The sequence below is a fragment of the Alexandromys fortis genome, unplaced genomic scaffold (assembly GCF_014885135.2).
Source record: "Alexandromys fortis isolate MF-2015 unplaced genomic scaffold, M_Fortis_MF-2015_v1.1 scaffold_5, whole genome shotgun sequence".
NCBI lineage: Eukaryota > Metazoa > Chordata > Mammalia > Rodentia > Cricetidae > Alexandromys > Alexandromys fortis.
This window is the reverse complement of record NW_026067924.1, coordinates 4,275,274-4,300,625: the sequence shown is the minus strand read 5'-3', so window position 1 is coordinate 4,300,625 and position 25,352 is coordinate 4,275,274. Positions and strand designations below refer to the sequence as shown.

Genomic DNA, 25,352 nt, shown 5'->3' with positions numbered 1-25,352 from the left:
GGGAGGGGGAGACAGTGGGGAGGGATGGGGAGACAGTGGGGAGGGATGGGGAGACAGTGGGGAGGGATGGGGAGACAGTGGGGAGGGATGGGGAGACAGTGGGGAGGGATGGGGAGACAGTGGGGTGGGATGAGAGACTGGAGGGATGAGCATAAAAAGAACAGTTGAAATAGTAAATGTTAGTGGCCTTTGACCTTAGATTCCTGTTGATTTTGTGGCAGTGGTAGTTAGTATTTGCTTTGCCTACATTCAGGGACTGTTCTAAAGACAGACAAGATAATCATGGCTGTGGTACTGCTTTGTAAAGACTTCAGACATTAAGCTGTTTTTGCAACATCCTTGAGATTTGAGAGGGATGCATCCCAAAGGTTGTTTTCCAAACATAAAAGATAAGACTTCAAAATGTGGAAGTTTTTAGGGCAATCTGTGGGCCCCCTGCTGACATGCTGTCAGATCCAAGATAAAGAAAAGCAAGGGGCTCAGGGCTGCTCCCCAGTGGCACGAGGACCAGGCTTGGTTCCCAGAAGCAAATAACACAGAAAGCCCAGGTTTCCACAAGAGCAAAGTCCAGCACTGCTGCAAAGCCTGAGACCAGCTTAGGCCCAAAACAAAGCCTGGCGCTATTGCTGAGGGTCACACAGCATTCTGGGACTTCTGGGCAATAAAGTGGTTCCTAATAGAAAACTGCATTTTGTGAAGAACAACAGAAACATCAATTTAAATATTCACATAAAATTTCTAACCCAAAAACTTGAAAACCCCAAAACCCCCAACACACAAGGAGACACACTACCAAAGCATCAGAGAGGAGTAGCTGGTCAGCTATCCTGGGGAATTTGGAGACTAAACCCGGGTTAGACTGAAACCATGGGAACTGTATGGACAGCGAAGATAGCACCACAGGACAATTGAAAAGGACGGACAAACCCAACAGTAATGACAGCTGGAGTTATTAGATATGAAAAATAATGTATTATATTAAACAACACAAGGGAGTATTGATGAGTTTGTAAATAGACCTAAAGAAATAATTTACTTCACCAACAAGATTAAAAAAAAAAAAAAGGAACTAAGAGATGAGAAATGTCAGAGTCTGCCGTGTGTCTAGCTGTCGTTTCCGAGGAGACGATAGAGAACGAGGCAGAGGTGTAACGCTGATAGATGTTTTGAGAGGTGATGGGAAATGGGGATCCACTGGTGCATGAGCTGCTGGGTAACCCCAGGGAGAGGAAAGAGAAGCATTCTGCAAGGCCTGAGCTTGTTCCCTGAGCTCCGAGTCCAGGCTTAACCGCCTCCCTCCCTCACAGAGGACGTGCTGGCTGCCCAGCCTTGCTCTGCTGTGGAAGTGAGGGGGCTGGGAGAGAATCTGCTTTTCTTCTTAGGTTGTTCAGCTTTGAGCAAATGTGTGATTTTTTTTTATCACTTGTGGAATACAAAAGTGCACACTGTGCATATTGAATTGTACTAAATGTGGCCTGGGTGCTTTATCTAGTCCTTGTAAGTGAACAAAAATAATGTAGTCACTTGGTATCAGTGGTGCCCCGAGACTTCCTGATCCGCGTTTGGTAAGTGTCAAATGTGCTCCCTGATGCCAGCTGAGATCTGCTGTTTCCCTAGTGAGACGCAAATATGAAGCTATTGAGAATGTTCTGGACCTAAATGACATTAATACCTACATCTGAGCATGAAAATGGTTGTAATTTTTTTCTTTTTAGTAATGACTTGGTATATGACTCAGTCAGTAGAATTCTTACCTTGTATGCACGAGGCCCCGTGTTCGGTTCCCAGGAACCCAATCCAGTTAGTGATGGAGTACTGTGTCTGTCCATTAAACAAATTTTTCTCTTCTTTCCCCTCATTCTCATTTCCTTTTCTCTCTGAGTTTTTCAGTTGAAATGGGTGTTATCTTTATATTTTTCTAAATTATTTTTACATGTATGTACATGTATAGGTGCATATGGGGGGGGCAGCAAGGTGGTGTGAGGGTGTGGGGACGAGTAGATCTGTGGGGGCTGGAGTACAACCTTGGGAGTCGTTCTTCATTTTATGAGATCGGCCTGCCGCTGGCCTGGATCTTTCTAATGCCCGTAGGCTGGCTGGCCAGTGAGCCCCAGAAATGCACCTGCCTCTCCATTGCCCTTGCCCTGAGATTTGTAGACACATGTTTCCGTGCCTAGCAGAGACCAGGCCAAGACTGTGAGAATAGTAACAAGAGAATGAGAGATGCATCTAGCGCAGGGCCTCATGTGTGAAGCTGAGGAGTGAGTTCAGGTTCTTGGACTTGCATAGCAAGCACAATACCAACTGAGATTTCTTCCCAGCCCCTCTCTAGACAGACAACTTAAGTAGATATAATTCAGACATAGATGCCTTTTAGAAAAATATCCATATTGAACTACCTTTTAATAATCTAATTAAGCAACAGTGAGAAGAAAAATAACATTTAATCAGGCCCAATGAAGAAGGGGAAATTGGGAATGAATAACAGTTCTGAAGTTCTTTTTTTTTTTTTTTAAAGACAGTGGGCTTATCAGTGAGCACCAGGTCTTGTTGAAAGACCATAACTAAAAACAAGCAAACAAAACAAAAAACCCAAGGCAGTCAGCTCCTAAGGTGTGACACCCAAGATTGCCCTCTGGCCTTCACACGCATGCACACAGGTACCTACACACATACACAATCAGGCATGCACACACAAACCTTCCCTCAAAAATATGATCAGAATGAGGTGGTCTGTAGAAAAGCCGCTAGACTACTCTGAGACATAGATCAATTCTTAGGAAGAGAGCGATCGTCCCTGGCAAAATCCAAGAGCATACTCTATGGGAGAGGGTATCCGGGCCTCTCTTGAACACACCGCAGAAATTCCAAACAAAGCTGGGTGTGGTGGACTGCACTTAGGATCCCAGCACTCAGGGGCTAGAGGCAGGGGATCCCTAGCCTGAGCTTGAGGCCAGCCTGGGCTCTGCATTAGACCCAGCAATGTGGAGCAAGTCTCTAACTCCACTGTCCTTCGTGCATCCCTGACCTAGCTTCTGAAGCAGCACTGAAAAGGAGACTCATCCACACTGTTTGAAAGGGCGTGGTTCTCAGGTTGTCATCCATGTTGCTAGCTCTATTTTTTTCAAAATTAGGTTAATGGAATTTTTCGTATGTCTGACTAACGAGCTTTTAAAAATGAATCAAGAGACAAAACAATGAAATTGGAAAGGAAGAACTCAACTGAGAGCCCAATTCCATTAAGCCAAATAGAGAAAAATCATTTTTTGAAATGTCTGAGAAAATTTGACAGATTGGTTATCCTAAGAGAGAGTAAAGAATGTTTTAATTTAGCTGGGTCTGATCATGTGATAGACATAGTGTTTATTTTTAGTAGGCTATTTTTTATTGTGGTTAAACATATGAGTAGCCTAAATTTGTCATTTTTAAAGATGTGCCCAATTTTATTTTTTGTGTGTTTAAGTGTTTGATTGTATGTATGTATGTATGTATATGTATATATGTATGTATGTGTGTATGTATGCACCATATGCATGCTTGATATCTGCAGAGGCCAGAAGATGGCATCAGTTCCCCCAGAACTGGAATTACAGGTACTTGTGAACTGCCTTGGGAGAGCCAGGAATCAAACCCAGGTCCTCTGCAAGAGCAGCAAGCACTCTTAAGGAATAAGCCATCTCCTGAGCCCCACAATCTAAAAGCCTTTTGTGGGCAGAGTTTTTCTGTGTCTCTGCAGTTGCTGTCAAATAACCACAGGAGGCTTACTATTAATTATAAATGCTCTGTTGATAGCTCAGGCTTATTACTAACTAGCTCTTACAACTTAAATGAACCCATTTCTATTCATCTATGTGCTGCCCTGAGGCTCATGACTTTTCCCTCTCCTGTATGTCCTGTTTCCTTTTCATCCAGCTGGTGACTCCTCTCACTCTGCCCTTCTTCCCAGTGTCCTTAGTCTGGTTCTCCAACCTAACGTTATCCTGTCCAGCCATTGGCCAACCAGCTTCTTTATTAAACCAGTCACAGAGACATATATTTACACAGTGTAAAGGAATATTCCACAGCCTTTGGGTGTGCAGTTCTATGGTATCAAGTATATTCCTATTGCTCTGTAGTCATCTCCAGAACATTTTCATCTTCCAAACTACAATTCTACTCACTGACCACTAACTTCCAATTTCCCTTCTCTCCACACTCCTGGTAATAGCCTTCCGCTTTCTCTCTCTTTGAACTAGGCTATCATATAAATGTAACTATACGCTATGTATCCATTTGTGTCTGGCTTATTTCACGTAGCACAGTGCCTTAAGATTTCATCTATACTGTGGTGTCTGTGAGAACATTCTTCCCTTGGAAAGCTAAAGAATATTTTATTGTGGGTTCACACCGTGTTTTGTTCATCAATGGACACTTGCCTTGCCATTTTTGGCTTTGGACTGTTAGGAACGCCACTTCTATGGCATGGCTGTGACATGTCCCGCGAGACAGTGACTGGTCCCGTGGAAAGTCCACAGTGAGCACACTGAGTTATCGTACTTTCTGTACAGCAGCCGTACCATCTGTGACACAGACACACAAGAGTTCCACTTTCTCCACATCTGTGCCAGCTCTTGTAAGTAATCTCCCATGTTTTCAATAGATCTGCCCAAAGTAAGGGTGAAGAAGGGAGATGGGACTCTCAACAGGACCTGCAGAATAGCCATGGCCACCTGGGGTTCTGCAGCCCTGTTTCTCAGCTGACAAGCAGCTGGACATCTGCAGGAACCATCTGCCCTCTCCCTGGGAACATGTCTGTCCTGTGTTCCTAAGTGCCTGCTCGGTTTCCACCCAGCCTCTAAGCGGAAAAGAAAAAACATCAAAGGAAAAAGAAAAACACAAAACCCTTATGAAAGGAAAACACAAAACCCCACGAATCACAGTGATTCACATATATGTAATAGAAGTGTTACATCTTTTAGGAGGCAAGGCATGATAGGCACACGGTTCATGCATGAGGCTCTATGGGGCAGAGGTGGGGATGGACCAGGCAGGAGTGCAGTGGCGCTGGTCAAGTTCTAGGCTCAAGGTGGTGTCTCTTGCCCTGCTTCCGTGCCTGTCTTCCCGAGCTGCACCGTCATTAAATCTGTCATTTCTGTCCTTAGGGTAATGATGATCCGGGGTCGGTCCGAAATCTAAGCAGGTAGAATCTGAGGCAAACATAGAGATTAAAGTGAATCCTGGGAACCAAATTTGTTCCATTTAAAGGGTGGAATTCCGGTTTTCAGTCGCGTTCTCTCTGTTTAATTGAGGGTTAAAACAAAGGCGAGAGAGTGCAGTGCCTTGTTTTTTTTTTTTTTTCACCGACCTTTACAAAGGACGTAGAGAGAGAGTAGGTGACCTTGTACAAGGTTATTACTGCTTAAAAAAGGCTTTAACTGGTCCTTGAAGTAAAAATTCTTGGAAGTACTGCCCGGGAGAAAGCAGCAGCATTTTACTGGAGAGGAGGAGAAGGTGACTCCACAAGCCCCCTTCTGGGCACAGTATTCTGTCCTGGAAGACAAAGCTAAATTGCAGGAGGTATTAATAGGGACTCAGCAAGGGCCAGTTCTGAACGCAGAGGGCTGGATTCTCAAATAACGGCCTGTGAATGTCACAGCATTTATTGCGTCCATTACCCGATGTCTGTGGCTATACTGAAGAGTGGTCTCACCTGATCTCGGGAAATGTTATCCCCACTCAACTGACGCTCGACCGTAGGGTCAGCATCACATAAGGGAAAAAAAGAAAGGGAAGCTGAGATTTCACGTTGCAACTATAGAAAGGGTTTATTTGGGCTCAAGGATTAAGACAGGATACAGTCCATGGTGGCAGAGACATCACGGCAGCAGGAATGCGCGATGGCTCGATGGCAGGGTGGCAGCCAGAACCTGAAGCTACTAGTGACTTCACATCCCCAGTCAGGAAGTAGGAATTAGACCAGAAGTAGGACCAGGCTAAGAAACTTTATAAAGTCCAACCCCGGGGGACCCACTTCCTCCATTGAGGCTGCACCTCGTAAAGGCTGTGCATCCTTCTAAACCAGTGCTGTCAGCTGGGGACCGTGTCGAGGACACCAGACATTCAAACCGTACCATTATATGGTCTTCGGGGTGCACCTGGAGGCATGTGACCTAAGTGTATTTATGTCGTATGTCGCTGTGAGCCATCGGCCCTCACCCTGTGGTGTGAGAAAGCAACTTCAGTGATGATGGCTTCTGCATCCGGGGAGGAAGAGAGGAAGGTAGACGTCTCTCACCCAGCGGTGCGTGGAGAGATGCAGAGGCTCTCAGGGCTGTAGAGACTGACTCTCCTCCAAAGAGGATAAAAGAATGTTCTGCCTTGTCTTAGAAGGGAAAATGTCCCTGGAAGGCAGGGGTGGGTTGTAACTCACACTGTAACAAAATAATGCTTTCTCGTGTCTAGCATCTTTTTATGTCTTTGAGAATTTGCCAGATTCTTTACCCTTTTTTTCCTCTTCCTTTGTGAGCTAAGCATGTAGCTTAGACTGTGTGTGGATGTCTGCATGTGTGGGTGCATATGCACGTGTGTGGATGTATGTGGAGACCCGAGATCAACTTTAGGTGTCCCCTCCACTGTTTTCCACCTTATTTTTTTTTTTTTTAGGCAGGGTCTCTCTCTCCCCGGCACTCACTTATTTGGCTAAACAGGCTGACCTTCAGGCCTCGGGAATCCATCCCATTCCCACTCGTGCCAGGATTGCATAGATGCACAGCACCTCACCTAATGTGTGGGTCCTGGGGACCAGACTCAAGTACCCCAGCTTGCCTGGCAAGCACTTGTCAACTGAGCCATCTCTCTTCATGCCCTTCTTAAATTTGGGGTCCTCTAGTCTCTTCCTCCTGATTAAAGATGAACCCCACATGCCTCTATCAGGATTCTTTCTCAGCCCCGCACATTGCTTCCCAGTGTTGGGCAGTCTTCCGCCTTAAGAATTACATGCAATTGCTCCCTTCCTAGCATGATCCTATGTCCCTTCCTCCTTCCTTTCTTAGCCTCTCGTGTCCATTTTCCTTTTCTTACATCCGTTTCCTGTCACACAAATCTCCAGGAATGTAGTGGCTGGAAACAGCAGTGCAGTGTGACTTTTCAGTCCTTTGAAGTCACTGGGTTTCTCATGTCAGCTGGTGGCTGTGTTGGATTGTTCCAAAGCCCCGGTGAACTAGATGTCTAAGATGGCTTCCTCAACTGGGCATGGTTTCATGCCTACAACCCCAGTCCTGGTGGAGGCAGATGGATCAGTCATTCAAGGCCAGCCTAGTCTACATGGCGGGTTTGAGATTGTCTTGAGCTGCATGAGACCTTGTTTCAAAACACAAAAAAAAAACCTGCCAGGTGGCGGTGGTGCATGCCTTTAATTCCAGCATTTGGGAGGCAGAGGCAGGCAGATCTCTCTGTGTGTTCAAGCCTAACCTAGTCTACAGAGCTAGTACCACGACAGGCTCCAAAGCTACACAGAGAACCCCTGTCTCGAAAACAAAACAAAACAAAAAACGACAAAACAACAGCAACAACAACAACAAAAAAAGCTTTAGCTAAAGAGATGGGTCAGCACTTAAAGGCATTTGCTGCTCTTGTAGAGAACCCATCTTCAATACCTAGCACCCACATTAGATAGCTCACAGCCACCTTTAACTTCAGTCCCAGGAGATAGGGTTCCCTCTTCTGGCTACCTCTGGTACTGCATACACATTTTGAACATGTTTTCTCACACACACACACACACACACACACACACACACACACACACTCCCTCCCTCCCTCCCTCCCTCCTTCCCTCCCTCTCTCTCTCTCTCTCTCTCTCTCTCTCTCTCTCTCTCTCTCTCTAAACAAATACATCTTTAAAGAAACCTCAAAACTAAAAATAAATTACCGTGATATGGTTGGACAGTTGTCATTCACCCCCCCCCTCCATTATTTCTACTCCTCTCTTCCCCTCTCACACTTCCATGTCCTTCTGCCCTGGTCTGGACTTCCTCCTAACAGGGAGGTTTCAGGCTATGAGACATCTTACACAGCAGCTGTCTTTCTCCCCACAGGCATGTGAGGAAGCTCAGGGCCTGCAGCAGCGTAGGTAGGCATAGCCTCAGCTTCACTAGTGCCAGAGCGCACAGGCGAGAGCAGGTGACAAATACAGCTGGAGGTGGCTTGTTGGACGCGGTGGTCCTCAGCAAGGACTGATTGCCACACTTCCCATGCATTGCACATAGTCGGTCCCGCTACTTCTTGCAAATGGAAATGTCTTACTTTCTCGTATTTCATCTTATGTATGCAATTCTTTTCTATCCATAGTAAGAGATGGAAGGGATTCTTTGGAGAATTTCTGTGCGTGCTCTCTAAGGAATCTTTAAGAAACTCATTTCCATTTAGCTATATTAAATTAGTATCTAAATGATCCTATAGAAAGGATGTGTGGCTTTTCTTTTTCAAGAAAATCTCTTTGAGAAATCAGATTTAATTCCTCTTTAACCGACAATGATAACGTATCAAATTTTAGGAGGCAGATCAGCTTTAAGGAAAGGTGATCCGCCTTCTGTGTGGCCGTCCTTGTGTGAACTCTTCAACAATCTTGCTTTTCATCCTCAGTCACTGACTAGCAAAGCTGCCATCGCACTGGGGACACAGCATCATCTGCTCTCTGCTCAGACCTCGTTTGACTCTTCCTGAAGCCAGCGCTTTTTCCTAAAGGACTGAAAAGGGGAGATGAAGCTGTTAAGGCCTCTGGCTGCTCTTGCAGAGGATCCAGGGTCAATTTCCAGCATTCATGTGGTGGCTTACAACCATCTGTCACTTCTTGAAGTCTCTTGTAGATCTGGTCGGTGTCATTTTCAAATCTTCCCACCAATAGATTTTTATTTACTTAAATCTTTTTAAATTATTTTTTAAATGCCTGAGTGTTTTGCCTGTGTAGATGACTGTACCATCGTTTCAGAGAATCTCACACCCTCTTCTGCTGTCTGATCATCTTCGATGAGACTTTACCCTAGACTCCTCAACAAAAGTCCACTGACACTTGGCTCCAGTGGATAGGATAGCCACAGTCTAACAGGTGGCCCCGGTTAAACTCAGTAGATCACTAGACAAAAAGACATGAAAAGGGATTTAGACGTGTGGACATAGGTGGGAGGGAGATGAGAGGGTGGGGTGGGAGTAAGGATGTATCATTTACGTGTATGGAGTTGTCAAATAGCAAATTAATGTTCTACAAGTATTGTCATAGAACAGCAAGCAAAATGTGGAGACCTCTGTAGCGGCAAGAGGGGAGAGGCACTGCCTGTCCTCCACGCATGGCCCAGCTCCCGAGTTTAGCTCAGGGTGCCCCTTTTCATGTCATCTACAGATGGTGACACATGAACAAAACTGGGGAGGGAAAAGCAACATGGAGGAAAAGGCTAGAAGGGTCAGGAAGTCATAGGCAAATATTAACTATCCGTAATGATTTCCTGATGACCTCCCCTATACTCTGATAATAACCCCTCACTATCTCCGTGTCCCTCTTTTGCTCCCCCTCTTCCTTTCCAGCAGCTCTGCTTTCCTGTCTCTTGTCACCCAGTGAACCGTCAAACATAGTAGCAGGTTGTTCATAGGAGCAGAGGCGCCTCACCAATGGCTACACCACAGAAGATAATGTCCCCCCTTCCTCCAGCAACTGCCAATAGCATGTAGATCGTTAGGGTGTTGTTGGGGGGGGGTAGTTTATAAGTCTCTACACCTTCCATGACCAGGCCAAGTCTTACATGGGCCATTGGCAGGCTGTCACACTGCTGTGAGTTCATGCGTGCAGCCCACATGCTGTGCCCAGGAGACAGCGTTCTAAACCATTCCACCCCACCCTTGGGCTCTGCCTTCTCTTCAGTGCTCCCCAAGCCTTAGATGTGGTGACGGACACAGATGTCCTACTTACGTTGGGCACTCAGTAGTCACTTATTCACCAAGGTTGGAGCAGACCTCAGTCTCTGTAGTTCCTCTTGTCCATGACAAACCGAAGCCTCTTTTACCGAAGCTGACGTCAGCACTGACCTAGGGGAATAAGGGTGAATATTTAGAAGGTAACTTGACAGGCATATCATATTTATTTATGAAAGAGCAATAGCCTTCCAGTAGGACCCATGACCTCCCCAGTCATGGGTTTTTGGCCAGGTTTACAGGACCAGATGTGAGTGCTCTCCTGTGGCATGGACTGCATTTCCAATCAGGAAGCGACTGGCTACTGTCATAAGAGCGCGGGCACTTCTTCTCTCGATATAGTTGGTAGTGGGGCAGTCAGGGCCCACTGCTGAGGAGGATGGTTCAGACTCTGCTCCCCTAGCTGCAGGCACCGTCCAGCACTAGGAGACCTCCGAGGCAGGAAGAGGGGGCCTTTATCTCAGTTCCCTCTTAATTCTCTGTGTTCTTCGGGGAGAGTGCGTGGCATATCCACCACCAAGGCCTCAGCATCTTGTTCTGGTGGGCAACCAATTGCATTGTTTTGGGGACCAACAACTCTCAGGCAGGTGTAGTGGGTGGCAAGTTCTTCTTCAATATTTCATTCGTTCTCACGCCTTTCTGCACAGCCGTATTCTTTGGTGCTGATGAGGGAACCCGCAACCAAGAGTCTTTAAGTAACTTGACCTCATGCCAATTCTTTGTTCGACTCTTGAAACTCCTGTATTCAAACTGAACGTGGTACAAAGATTTTGCTTCATCTCGGGCAGAAGGGAGGATTTCAATCTCAACCTGCCCAGCAGTTCAGCCAGTGTTCCCTTCAGCCCCTTGGTCTCGTGAATCCACCGCTGGTCACTGGTAATCTGTGAAGTGAAACTGGGGAGCGGTCGTGAGATGAGCCCGTGGCACCAGGTCAAGTAACACCAGTGTATCACTCTCTCTTGTTTAACCCTATAGTGGAGTGCGACAAGGAGTTCTCCCCACGCCAGCGACACCACAAAGAGTTCAAGTTCAACTTATCCCAGATTCCCGAGGGTGAGGCGGTGACGGCTGCAGAGTTCCGCGTCTACAAGGACTGTGTTGTGGGGAGTTTTAAAAACCAAACTTTTCTTATCAGCATTTACCAAGTCTTACAGGAGCACCAGCACAGGTATGAAGGCTCAAGGAAGCCCAAAGGTGGGGCTGCTCCCTGCTTCTCACCCTCTCTCCTCATGTGACCCCAGGTGTCTTTGGAAGGTGGTCTGGCGGTCAGGGGGCTATTGAACATGAAGGGCTGGTGTGCTGAAGGGTAGTGTTTACCTGGCAGGGTGTTTTGTTGCTAAGTAGATTTTTTTTATAAAGATTTATTTACTTATTATGTATACAGTATTCTACCTACATATATCCCTATATATAGGGCCAGTAGAGGGCACCAGATCTCATTACAGATGGTTGTGAGCCACCATGTGGTTGCTGGGAATTGAATTCAAGACCTCTGGAAGAACAGTGCTCTTAATCTCTGAGCCACCTCTCCAGCCCCAAGTAGATTTTTTTAAATAGGGGTCTTTCCCCCAAGCAAGTCAATAATACTTAGTAAGCATCCTTGATGACCAGCTAATTGATTTATTGGGATAAACTGTTTCCTGTTGTTGTTTGGTCCTCAGTTTTGATGATGTGTGGGTGGCTAAAATTAATGCACACATTAAAATTATAGAATAATGCTTACAAGTGAGTGCAAGTCAGGTGACTGCAAATATGTATTTGTGTATATAGTATACATACATGTTTACTTTGAATAAGCGTATTCAAACACTACCATTTAGATACAGGGAATGATAGATTACTTTTTCAGTATGTCTATGTAACTATGCTTTGCTAAAAATGAGTTCAAGTGACTGCTTTATAGGGGAAAAAATCTGCAATAAAGTATATTCATGGTGTTGCCTAGCAATGAAGAACAACTTGGCCAGCAACTGACGGAGCATGGACAGGCAGAGGACTCGGTAGTAAGGCTTTAATTCAAATCTGTAGTCCCAGAAAGGAAACCAATGGGTCTGAAGTGTGTTGAGCAGACGGGGATTTGTCTTGCACAGCACTAGGTGAGAACAGAATACAGGAAGTGGAGAGTCACGTGATACGGGGTGCAGCTTAAGCCACAGATAATGCCTAGAGCAACTGGAAAAGTAAATGCAAAGATAAGCACGAAAGAAGGGAGGAGACCCCACACTTACAGACCCAAAGACACTTCAGTTTGGCCTTTTTCTGAAGCAGGGTTGCGGTGTAGCTCAGGTTGCCCTCAAACTGGCAGTCTTCCGGCCTCTGCCTCCTGAGTCCTGGGATTATAGAACGCCCACAGTCTCCTTTGGCTTCCGAAACCAAATCTAATTTGCCTTGAAAGACTGTCGACTTTCCAGTAGGTTCCAGAGATTCCAGATTGACCCTGGTTTCTTCTGGACATACAGATCTGTGGTGGGGGCGGGGGAGCTAGCCCTGGGAAGGGCTGCTGTAGCTTTGGAGGCACATGGGTGTCTGGTGCTCAGGCCCTCTCAGGTCTGTTCCCTGGGAGCTTCGCTGGAGAGAATCTCTATAAGTTCCCAAGGGAACTTGAGAGAGAGTGTAGGAGAGAGCTGAGAGACAGAGAACAAACTCTCAGAACTCCACCTGAGGGAGGAGAGAGACCGGAGAGGGCTTAGGGGGGAAGACAGAGCTGGCAGCTGTGAGTGGGGAAAGGAAACTTAAAGAGGGAACAGAGCAGAAGCTGTGGGACTGCAGGAGGCTCCTAGGGGAAGAGACAAGGAAAATGTTATAATTTGCTGGCTTGTCACCTGGGTGCCCTGTCCCTTTAAGAGACAAGCCCCACCCACTCCCAACTCCCTCCCCTTCCACTTGGATCTCCCACCTCCTCCAGCCTGGGCTCTGTCTCTCTTTTGTCTCTCTCCTGGAGAGATAGATGACTTCTGCTCTCTCTGCCCCCCTCCTCCTCTATCTCTCCCTGTGTTCGTCCCCCTGCCCCCAGTCTCTCTGCTTCTCTCTTCTTCCCCCTTCTCCTCTTCCCCCTCCATAACTCACTAAATAAACTCTATGCCCAAACTCTCTCTGCATGAAGTCTTCTACCTGTGAAGGTGACCTACCAAGGCCTCAGGGGATTCATCGAGGCCTGGGGGCCCACCAAGGCCTCAAGTTAACTGCCGCTATCCCTTGTGGGACTGCTGTCCCTCGTGGAACTGGCCTTCCTCTCCCATCCTTATATCTTTAAAAAAGAATAACAGAAAAGGTCTCAGGTGGCCCCAGGCTGGACTGCAGCCAGGGCTGTAGCTCCTAGGAGGAGGTGAGAGACTGAGGCTTTGGGGGAAAGGGATGGGTGAGCGTCTTTAAAGATGTCCCATAGATAGCCAGATGGGTGTAGCGGTCCAGAGCTGAGAGTCCCCAGGTGGGTGCCTTGGCAGGGAGACTTAGAAGGCCCTAAGGGCTGGGAGACATACTTAACAAAGTAGAGGAGTAGCAGGTGGAGGGAGGCCGCAGCTTAAGTACTGGACTCTAGAATTTGGAGTCAGATTTGGTGGGCGGCGAAAGCCAGAAGAAACAAATAAATGCTTCGTACATAGCTTAGGAGAGTCAGATCAGCAGCTTGGTTCAGAACGGACGCGTTCCTGGGACTGGGATTCATTTATGCCATTCCTGGGTTTCAGCACTGGATGACTGGAAAAAGAAAGAAAAAGAAAAGAAAAGAAAAGAAAAGAAAAGAAAAGAAAAGAAAAGAAAAGAAAAGGAAAGAAAAGGAAAGAAAGAAAGAAAGAAAGAAAAGGAAGACATTAGTGCTCCTAGATGTGGGTTGAGGTGAAGGTTTCTTATAGATAAAAGGGAGGGCAAAGCCAGAGGCAGCAGCATCTGGAAAAGTCCCGGGTGAACATGGTTAGACACATGGTTAGACTGAGCCAGGCCATGTGAGAGAAAAGGAGTTGGGGGTGGGGAGGCGAGAGAGGAGCCACAGACCATGAGTGGCAACCTGGGCCAAGAGACTGGTATAGCCAACATGGCTGAGTTATATAGGGGCCAGAGGAGCTGGAGGAAGTGAAACCAGCCTAGTCCCTGAGCTGGAGAATTCGGGGTAAGGAACAGGAACAGTACCCTGTTCCTTACCAGTCAGCCAAGGAAGACTGTTAGGGACTGGGGACCACTGGAAGAACGTGGTGGCCAGCATCCCCTTTGATATGCTAATAGGCGTCTCAGTTAGTCCTTTGTTCCAGGTTTGAGACCTAACAATGGGAGGACCAGCAGATGCCAGGCACTGGGAGCACATCGTGGTGCTGGATAGATACACTAAAGCTGTATAGGTCATGTCTTAGCTGGGACGGTCAAACCAAGAGTAAGGCATTGGGGTATGGAGACAATGGACCAGGATTTCAAAACAAGGAAGATTTTGGTGTTTGCTTTTCCATCATAAATACATAAATCTGGTAGCTTCGCAAGAGCCGTCTTGTTTGGGGAAACAAAGTCTCTCCTTGCTAGATACTCATCTTTTGATGCACTGGAGAGAACCAGCACTCAGTGGCTCTTTGGCCCTGTCTTCACCATTGGCTTTTCAGTCTGCCCAACTGGGTATTCCATTTCACTTCTCTAGTGAGAATAGCCTGAAGGTACTTGTTGGGCTCACAAGTTTGTTTGAAATGCAGGATTCTCCCTCTCTCACAAGAAGAGTCCTAACAAAAACACTAGGCTAGCAGTATAGTGATTGTGAAATTTTTCAAAAGAGTTTTTTATTTCAAAAAAAGTGCTAGCAGGAGCTTTGTGAGATGTATCCTGAACTCTGGCCACAAAGGAGCAGCTGCCACGTGCTCGGGATGATGGTGACATCCTTCCTTGGGCTAGCAGTGCGTCCGGCAAGCCGAAACTAGAATGGTCCCAACCTTGGATGACTCTCGGGTTTATTTGTCTCATAGGACGGGAGCGCTTGGCAGCTGGGTGTGTTTAATTTGTGTACCTAGGAGAAGACAAGGAAAGCTGGGAGACTTTCAGGCTGTTGAAGGCCTCCAGGTTGGGTGGGGGAGGTGTTCTTATCTGTGGGCCAGGAGCCCAGGCCTCCTGCTATTTCCAAATGTTCTTCCAGAGGCCCCCAGACTTAGCTGCAGGGCTCCTTCTGCTGGTTTGACCTCCCCATCTGTACCATCTTGGGGTGTCTTGGCTGAACAGGCTTTTCTGAACAGAAAGGAAACTTTTTTTTATCTAATCTGCACTGAAGTGCAATTTGTAGCATTTGCTGTGTTCACTTAAAGTAACAAATGTTTGTGCTACAAAGTAGTTAGTTGGCCTCCTCGAGGGAAGAGAGTCGGGTTTTTAAATGCTAACTCAGAACGTCAGCTAAAGGCAGAAGAAATGCCGTCTTGCATCTTCTGACATAAAGAGCTGATTGGGAGGTGACAAGAGCCCCAGAAAAGGCAAGTACTGGCTGTAGAAATATGTTTCTGTAAGTAACTGGATCAGGTAAGTTTACAACACCACTAGCAAGTGACTTCTTAAGGACAGGGTGCTTATTCCAGAAACAGGGTACTTGACCCAAAGCCTGAGAACGGGTATTGAGATGGATATGTAAGTCAAGGAAAGACCTGAAGCAACCCTTAGGTTACAGTGAGAGCAATTTGATTATTTATACCAAGTCCGAGGCATTTGGGATACTCTATGTTTATTACTTCTTTTAAAATTTGTTCCGTGGTGGGCTAGCAAGATGGTTCAGTTGACATTCATGCCTGGTGACCTGGTTTCAATCCCCAGCACCCACATGAAGGTAGACAGAGAAGCAACTCCACAAAATCGTCTTCTCATCACCATACACATGTCATGGTGCACATGCATCATGTATACACATGTCATGGTGCACGTGCATCATGCACACACATGTCATTGTTCACGCATGCATCGTGCACACACATGTCATGGTGCACACATATACCATGCACACACATATCATGGTGCACACATGCTGTGTCTGTGTGCGAAATGACAATAAAATTAAAAAGTTAGGGGTGTTGTGAATGTTTATGTTTTAAGATGAGTTTATGGAATGTGTATTACTGTTCTCTGGCTGTGAAGAGACACCATGACCAAGGCAATTCTTAGAAGAGAAAGCATTTGATTGGGGTTTTGCTTATAGGTTCAGAGGGTTAATCCATTTCCGTCATGGTGGAAGCATAGTAGGAGGCAGGCATGGGGCTGAGAGCTACCTCCTGATCCACAGGCAGCAGGCAGAGAGATACTGGGCCTGGCATGGGCTTTTGAAACCTCAAAGCCCATCCCCAGTGACACACTTCCTCCAATGCGCCACACCTTCTCATCCTTCTAATCTGTCTCAAAGAGTTCACCAAATTGGGGGTTAAGCATTCAAATATATGAGCCTATGAGGGCCATACTTATTCAAATCGCCAAAATATTCATGTATGAAATTCTCAAAGAATTAATAGAAAATATATTTAAAGCGAGAGCAAGATTTGCTACTTCAAGCGAATACATCCTTACAGTAATACTGATATAAATTTGCTCTTTATATAGAACTAGCAGTTGGGAAAAGGTCTGCCCTTCATATCCTGTCCTTAGGTTTCCCCTGCTCCATCAAACAGGAGAGGAAAAGGTCACCTTTAAGAGAAGAAAGCATGGCATATTTGAGTTTTGCTGAGGCTAACTAATGCTGAAAATATGGTTTGTTGTGTTTCCTAAAAGTCACCTGATGACATGGGGGTTATTCCTAAGCTCGGACAAGCAAGAAGCGCCCAGAAGAGGTCAGCATGCCCCGACTTCCATCTTTGGAGCTCAGATGCAGGTGTCACAAAGATGCTCCGGTCTGTTCCCTTTGGTGGTAGAGCATGGCTGTTAGAATTCAGGCCTTCATAAGAAGGCCTTTCCATTTCTTCAGTTGTTCTCTTGACCCATCTCTGCCCATCCACATGTCTTGTAGAGGAAGTGAGAGAAAGAGAAGAATGGGATAAATTTGTGTGCCACCATCCGCACTCTCCCACAGATCATCCTGTCCGTTCGCTTCTTCGTTACAGTCTTCTGTGTGATGTGCACTTCTGTGTGATCTTCACACTTGAAGTGCACTTACAGGTTGCTCTGAGTTCCCCTTGCCCACCCATACCCACGTAGAGTAGCAGGATGGTAGGACATTGGTTCACACACACACACACAAAACACACACACAAACACACACACGACTTCTATCACATCTGCGTTAGCTACTTTTCTTTTCATGGTGACCAAATTTAGCCAGGAAAGAGTAGCTTGGGGAAGATGGGATTTTCTTTTAGTCCACAGGTTCATGACCAGGGAGGCCATGGTGGCTTTATCTGCGGGAGGAATTGGGGCACAGACTGTTACATTTTCATTCATGAGGAAGCAGAGAGAGACTATGGTATTGAGGGGCACACCAGGGCCCCATAAGCCCATCCGAGAGACCCTACTTCTGCAATCAGGCCTCATCTCTTAAAGGTTCCACAATCTCCCAAAACACCAGCATCAGCTGGGGATCAGCTCTTCACACTTGACCCTGTGAAAGGCATATTGTGTTTAAACTATAGTCGATAGTTAGGTAAATTAGGCAATTTTGAGGCCTTTCTGCCACTTTTTGTCTGCAGTTCTCATTCAGTAAATTTTTCATTCCTGGAAGTCCAAGGATTCTTGTGAGAGCCAGCCAGAAATTCTGAGAAAGAATTTCTTTTCCCAGGTGTGGCTAGCCGGTCTATGCATGGGTTAGTCACCTCACCTCTGCTGGTTCTGGCCTTCTACATCTCCCTGTCTCACAATCGTATTGTTTGGCAGGGATTGCTTGTTCTCTTTGGGTATGATCCCCTTTCTTTACCATATTCTGTCAAACTGTTTTTTTGGGAAGACATTTAAAGTAAGAATTAATGAACTTAAAATACGTTTTTTTCCTGGTAAAAATAGCATTAAGATGTGTGTATGGAGGGGGAGGTAGGGGAGAGGGAGAATGCATACATGTGTGCTATGTGAGTATGTGAATGGAGAGGGTTGATAGAGGCCAGAGAAGGGTGTCAGGGGTCCTTCTCTTTCTCCACCTTATTCCTTTGAGGCGGGGTCTCTCCCAGAACCCAGAGCTCACAATTTCTGGCAAAGCTAACATCAGGCAAGCTCCAGTTATTCTATCTTTATCCTACACAGATCTGGGGTTGCAGAGGTATGTGTGACCATGCTCAGTGTGTTACATGGTCATAACTCTGGTCCCCATGGTTTCACAGCAAACCATAGAGTCATCTCTTCAATTCTGGCATTGAATGTTCACATGCTATTGTAAATGGTAGTGTAATATGATGTAGTGTGTGTGGTTTGTGCTCCCATGTAGAACTGCAATTGATTTTTGTGTATTGATCTTGTATCCAGAAACTTGGAGTTTTCTGTTGATATTTATCATTTTTCTGTTCATACTTTTGAAATGTCTATGAGTATAACCCTATCAACTGTAAATATGTTATTTCTTTTTTATATAATTCATTTTTTGCTACTGCTTTTTTTTTCCTTTTAATTTTGCTGGCTAGGAAGTCTAATGCAATTCTGACATCTACTTATTCACTAACCTTGGTGGGGGGCGAGTGAGAGAGAGATTTGCTATCATACTATTAAGAATGATTGTTATGAATGTTTCTATAGATGCTCAAACTAAATAGACTAAAGAAATTATCCTCTAAACTTCGTAAAAGTCGTTGTTTTAATGTTCAGAATTGATGTAACATTTTGTGTATATGTATATATATATATATATCCACACACATACACACACACACACACATATATATATATATTCTGATTTGATAGGGGTATATGTTTTTTTCTCCTTTATAGTGTGTATACATTAAGTGGTTTTCAAATATTAAGGCAGTTTCAGACCCTGGAATAAGTTCAATTGGTGATTTGTTGCTGTTATACAGCTTGGATTCAGAAACTGCATCTGGATCTAGTATCTGGATCACCTCTGGGTCTATTGCCATCATCTTTTTAGTCCCTTGATTGGTTTTTTCCATTTGATTTTATTTCCTGACATGCCTGACAACTTTTTTGTTTATTCAATTTTGTGTATAATCTAATAAAAACAGTTATAGACAGTGTTGCTTTCTTGCAGACTGAATTCAACATTCTTCTGGAAGTCCGAGGTGGTGCAAGCCAATCATTTTGCCCTTTTGTCCTGGAGGAAGCTGGGCTTTGGGTTCCCCAGGGCTCATCTGTTTCTGGTTCCCCTCCTCTTGCAGTTTAGCTCCCTGGGGGTTTCAGCTGAGACTAGGATCCTTCCCAGAGGCCCTCATCCTTGGTGGGCTCGGCTCTCTCTCTCTCTCTCTCTCTCTCTCTCTCTCTCTCTCTCTCTCTCTCTCTCTCTCTCTCTCTTTTTAAACTCCCAGCATTGTGAAACTGCCAAAAATCCTCCTTTGCTCTGAAGCTTCCAAACAGCTTCTCTCTGCTGTTTTCTCAGCTTCCCGTCCCATGTATACACAGCTTCATATTTGGCAAATATCTCAAATGAAAATATTGGTGTTCATGGCAGCCAGCACTTGAGGAAGAACACTGAATCCAAACCTCTGAGATCACGTTGACATGTTCACTTCTAGAAGGCTGTTTCCTTAGTGACCTTCCTGCTTCATGTCCTCTTTCCCTTCCAACCATCATAATCTTCATCACCGTCCATGTTTGAACTCGCATTTTTATACTTAGCTGGTGATAGTGTGCCAAGCTCCTGCTTTCTGCTTTGGTTTATTGGTTGTAGGAATTCACAAGTGTTCTGAAATGAAAAAGGCAGCAAACACCTTGCCTTGGCACCCTGCCCCACCTGGGGATCTTGAATGTGACCCCACATGTGCTACCTGGCTTCCTTCTCTCTGATGATTTCAAACAGGTTTGAGTTTTTGCCCATGTCTTCCTTTTTTTGGGTGGTGGGGTTAGCTTGACACATCAAAACCAGAAGTCTACATACATCATCTTAGGAGACCAACATCTTACTAGCATTTTAGTTCAAAAGTCTCTAAACGGATCCCCCACAGATATTGATACGTGTGTTATGAACCAAACGTAGATCTATAAGAAGACCGGAGTTCAGGAGCTGGCCCAGATCCTGGATCCAGGACAGGCATGTCTTTAGGACAGCACTACTCGTGAGCAGACGGTGCTGTTACGAAATGCTCTTGGGTTTTCAGCGAAGATAGAACTCAACCTTTTCAGATACCTTTTCTGAAAAGAAGGGCAACCTTGGGAGAATCAGGATGGGAAGTTGCTTTTGCTGTTTGGAGAGAGAAAAAAGCATTTATCACGGTGCCCAGCTACACCATGTTCCCTTTCCTACCTGGCTTTCACAACTGAGTGTGGGCCTCAGGCAAGCAATAACCCTTTCAATATTTGTTCTTTTCCACCTGAAAAGGGGGCAATGAAAAGGGGGGACCTACAGCTTGGGTGATGTAAGCAGCTAGCTTCTCCAGTTAAGAATGTGCCCCTTCTACTCAGAATGCTCTCTACTTAATATAAAACCAAAGCTCAAGCTCGAGAATGTCCCCAGCCCCCCCTCCAGATCCTATGAGCTGTTCGTAAAGCACAGTGTAGACTTAAAATTATAAAAATACTGCGTATGCTCAGATGAATGCAGAGGTGTTTCCTGCTGGAGAGCAGTCGGGGTGTGTGCGGTCAGAGAGAGCAGCAGTCTTTGGGAACTGCCTACATACTTGGTCAGCTTGAATGAGGTAGGAAAATGGGCTTAGGTTTCTGTGCACTGCGCCTTATGTATTATTCATTACTAGGAGCTGATTGCTTTTGATTGCATGCATCTCCATACATGGGGAGAGGCAGACTGCATTAGTGGTTAGGATTATTTTATGAAACTCCTCCCCCTCCACCAAATTAGCGGTATGTTAACTGTTTTGTTACCCTACATAGGACAAAGATACAGAAATGTAGGATCAGAAATTTAAAATAGGTAAGATTAAGATGTATTCTTCCTCCGAAGGTATAAGGATTCTGCATTCTCTTTGTGTTTGCCACTAAGGCAGGCTGGAACAGACTCTAGGCCATGGAATCGATGGTTTGTTTAAGTAGCTGTAGAAGACATGTTGAGAAGCCCTGGATATACACAATTCCCTTCCCACCTCCTCTATCTTCTCAAATACTGAAACTTTAGGCATGATCTCTCTGTGAGTCTTCTTAGCAGTCTAACTTGATAGCCAGTCCATCTGATGTGCACTGTTTCTGAAAGGAGAAAGAGTAGGTGGCCTCCGAACTTAGGTCTAGGAGCAGGCAAAGGGAGAAGTGAATACGGAATGAACAGGGGCTATGCTCTGGACCTTGCCTCGTGTTCTCCAAGTCCAGTAGTGTCTGCATCGCTCTCAAGCCTGTCAAATGTATGCCTGCTTGAGGCCCACCTGGGCCTACTGATCCCGAAACTCTGCAGTGACAGGTCACAGTCTGTCTGATGCAGTCCTCTCTGGAGATGACAGAGAAGATGGGGAAGAGCAGGTGCTATTGGCTGTGTGACCACAGTGACCAAGCTTCTTCAGCTTTTACCAAATCTTTGCTGTGCGGTGCTGGTCATGTGTCTCTATTAGGATGTTGATGAGGAGCTAACATACAAGAGCTCTTGGGACAGTCACAGGGGCAACACCATTAGTATTTTCTGTGTTTCTGTTCTGATGGCAAAGCGCTTTGTATCGGGTGAAGATGAAAGTGTCTCTGTTGGCCTTTCAGCATGTTCTCAGAATATGGTTGTCACCAAGGTGAAAGCTTAGCACAACCAATTGCTACAAACTCAACTGAAATGATCAATTTATGTATTTATTCAGCATTGCCTCTCAAACCCATGTGTATGCCTGCATGCATGTATGTAGTCTGTGTGTGTGTGTGTGTGTGTGTGTAGCAGTGCCTCCTGGTTTGTAACACTTTATCTTCAAATTTATAGTTCTTTTTCTGCCTTTCTAGTGGCAAAAATTTAAATACATACCTTACATTAAGAAAAGCTCAAGTGTCAAATGTTCTTCAATTGTTTTTTTTTCTTTAATCTGCTCAAAAACTAGAATCGCCTTGTTAGAATGAGTTTACCAGTATTGGAATTTTGTTTATGTCTTCACTTTCCACTAAATCCAGACCCGTACACGGCAAAGACATGCATTATGAATCTGCTTATTTTAAATAAATAAATTCTACTTTATCAAGAACATTTTTTCCCCTAATAAAATGAGTTCTGGCAAACACAGCTGTTTCTGACAGGGCACCCTGACCTTGGGTACAGTCAGGAGGATGGCTATTTGGGCACTTCCTGCCCGTCTCTGGGATGAATGAAGAAAAGGCCCACGGTGTTTTACCCAGGGGAATATTACCAACCTGGAGGACACCTTGGAAGCTGAGTCAGGAGGAACCCCGTGGGAACAGTTGTGCCTACCAGCCAGAACCTTCCAGGTCTGTGAGTGGAATGCCAGCTGGTAGATTTGAATTCCAGTGCTGACTTTATAATTTGTAGATCTCTTCTGTTAGCTCTGCCGATTGGTGGTAAACACGTTTCCGGGCTGATTACAGCCTGTGGAAATTCAGGTCCTAGAGCCAAGGAGAAGAGTGACTTTGCTCTGTCTTTGGGTGTGGACGCCTTGCTTATCAAACAAAATGGAATCTGAGAGGTGGTTGAGAGCAAGGTCGCCAAAAGGTGCCTTAAAGATTTCTTTAGTTTTGGGATTTTCTTTTCCCTTGCCATTGTTATGTGGGTTGAGTCTGCTATGCCAGCAAGAGTCCAGATAGCCACTTGGGGTGACTGTGGCCAGATGGGGAGTCTTCATTTAGGAATGCAGAGTATCTTAGCTGAGGCTATCTCATTTTAGCTCTACCAAAGTGTGAGGGACTCCTTTTTTCCCCAGGGCTAAGGTGGGAACCCTTACTCGAGCTGGGCAAGTCCTCTGACGCTGGGCTAGAACCCCCACCCCCCTCCAGGTCTACCCAAGGAAGGCCACACTTTACTGAGGAGTCAGTACACTGAGAAGGCCACAAGACACTAAAGAAGATGAATAGATGGGGGCCAGAGAGTTCCTAGATGCTGTGAGATTGTGCCTTCGAGTTTTAATCCTTGTAATGTTCCTTACACCCGTTGTAGAAATGCGGGTTTCTTGCTCTGCTTTGTTTCAGTATAACAAAATACCCAAGACTGATATTTTACAAAAGAACAGAGGCTTCTTAGTTCACAGCCCTGGAGTAAGGGCAATCCCCGATTAGGGAGCCACGGCTGGTGAGGACCGTCTCTTATGTCATTGATAGGACAGAAATTAGAAAGGAAAGAGTGGAGAGAGAAGGGGGGGGGGGGGGGAACTTGTCCTCTATCCGGAACCTTCTCTGGTGACGAGGATACCGTCCATTCATGAGGGAAGAGCCCTTGTGACTTAATCAGACCCCAGAGACCCACATCAGTACTGCTGCACTGGAGAAGAAGTCAACCCATGACTTTGGGGAGCACCTTCAGTAGATGTTAGTGGTGCCTTTGCACTGAACATACTGTTCTCTTGAATGGGAGGAACAGGGCAAAGTCAGGACGGTCTTGGGGGTGCCACCACAGCTAGCCATACTAGGAACTTGCCAGCAATGCTCCTCTCAGGCCCGTGACCCTGGTGTGTGAGGCCAGCTCATAATTCTAACCCTGTAGCTGCCCTGTTTCTATATGTAGCCAACTCTGATCTTTAAATGTACTTTTTTTTTTAATTTTTTTTTTTATTCCCTACTTTTTCTGAGTCCTTGTTCGGTATTTTCAGCCTGTGGACTTTTCTAGACTTTGCTTTTTATAGATGGGAATGGAGGCCATAAAGCATGAGCCCTTGGTGCACAAGCCAAGAACTACTGCAAGGAATTCCTTCTAGTGGAATATTCCAGACGAGCTTCTTGACAAGGACACTTGCATATGTAGCCATCTCTGTCAGTGAGCTGTGGCCAGATCCTGCAGACAAACCCTCCAAATCAATGGGTTTCATGTCAAAGTTACCTGAACTCTTTTCATGAAAGCTTCCACCTCTTCTGTGGGGAGGTAGGAGGTGTGTTGTGGGCATCTGTGTGGAGGTCAGAGGGCAACATAGGGCTTCGGTGGAGTGCAGGGATCTGTGTGGGGATCAGAGGGCAATCTAGGGCTTTGCTGGGGTGTGGGCATCTGTGTAGAGGTCAGAGGGGCAACCTCAGGCATCAATGCTTGCAATCTTCTTTGTGACAGTGTGTCTTGCTCGCTGCTTCTTATATTAGGGTGGCTGATATCTGTGAGTTGAAAGCCAGGCTGGTCTACATAGTGAGATCCAGGCCAGCCAGAGCTATATAGTGTGTGAAGACCTGCCACACACACATGCATGCACATACACACATGCATGCATACACACACACACATGCATGCACACACACATGCATTCATGCACACACACACATACCCTCTAGTACAGTGTCCTGTGGAAGCACAGTATCCTGTGTGTATATGTATATTTTATCCCAGTTAGTCCTGTTACCTTAAGTCTGTGTTATTTCTCGTTATGGTTTGATTATGTAATGTCCAGCATGAGCTGGTGTGCCACACACTTGGCCTCTGACTGGCGGTGGCATTTTGGGAGGTGGTAGGCCTAGTCAGAGGCTAGCGTGGGGGATATTCCAGAGGGTATGGTTTCCTTGTTTCTACTCCTCCCTCCCTTCCTACCTCCCTTCCTTCCTCGGTCCTATTCCCCTCCCTCCATGCCTTCATACTTCCCTTCTTCACCCTCTGTCTCAGAGCGAGACAGCCTCGGAGTAAAGTGTTCTCTTCTTTAACATGTTCCTGTGGTCAGGCTGTTCTGCCTGTGTCCATGGGTCCGAGCAATTACAGATTAAGTCCTCTGAACCCATGAGCCAAAAGTAATCCCTCCTTCTTTAAGTTATATCTGTCAAGCATTTTTGTCACAGATGTAAGAAAGGGAATTAGCGTACCGATGTCCCTTGCAGAGGACCTAGGCATCCTAAAGTCAAGCTGCACCCCCTTCCCCCATCACCTTGGACCAGTAGCTGTTGGACTGTATTTGTTTAGCCAGGCTCGTAAGCATCAAGAACTGCCATGATCGTCACTATAGTGATCAATGGGCACTGCAGACACAGCCATGCAGTCTGGGTGCCCGAGATAACAGCAGTAGTTACGACAGAAACTCGATCCCCAGTGTCCACTGATGATCATAAACCATTGTCTTAGAGTTTCTACTGCTGCGATGAAACTCTACGACCAAAGCAACTTGGGGAGGGAAGGGTTTATTTGGCTTCCACTTCCACATCACTGTTCCTCATTGAAGGAAGTCAGGACAGGAACTCAAACAGGAACCTGAAAGCAGGAGCTGATGCAGAGGCCATGGAGGGGTGCTGCTTACTGGCTTGCTTCCCATTGCTTTCTCAGTCTGCTTTTTTACAGAACC

The 25,352-nt window shown here is 45.8% G+C and overlaps 1 protein-coding gene across 2 annotated transcripts in view; it reads left to right on the top strand.

Moving 5' to 3' along the window:
• Positions 1–25,352, top strand: part of Bmp6 (bone morphogenetic protein 6) — a 152,370-nt gene that overhangs the window by 111,668 nt on the left and 15,350 nt on the right. For both annotated transcript variants that reach the window (XR_007591810.1, XM_050142738.1), the window contains exon 2: positions 10,918–11,110. Coding sequence is in view for 1 of the 2 variants with exons in the window: in XM_050142738.1 (XP_049998695.1) it covers positions 10,918–11,110 (193 nt within the window). In the remaining variant the exon portion in view is untranslated. The remainder of the gene's footprint in view (positions 1–10,917; positions 11,111–25,352) is intronic.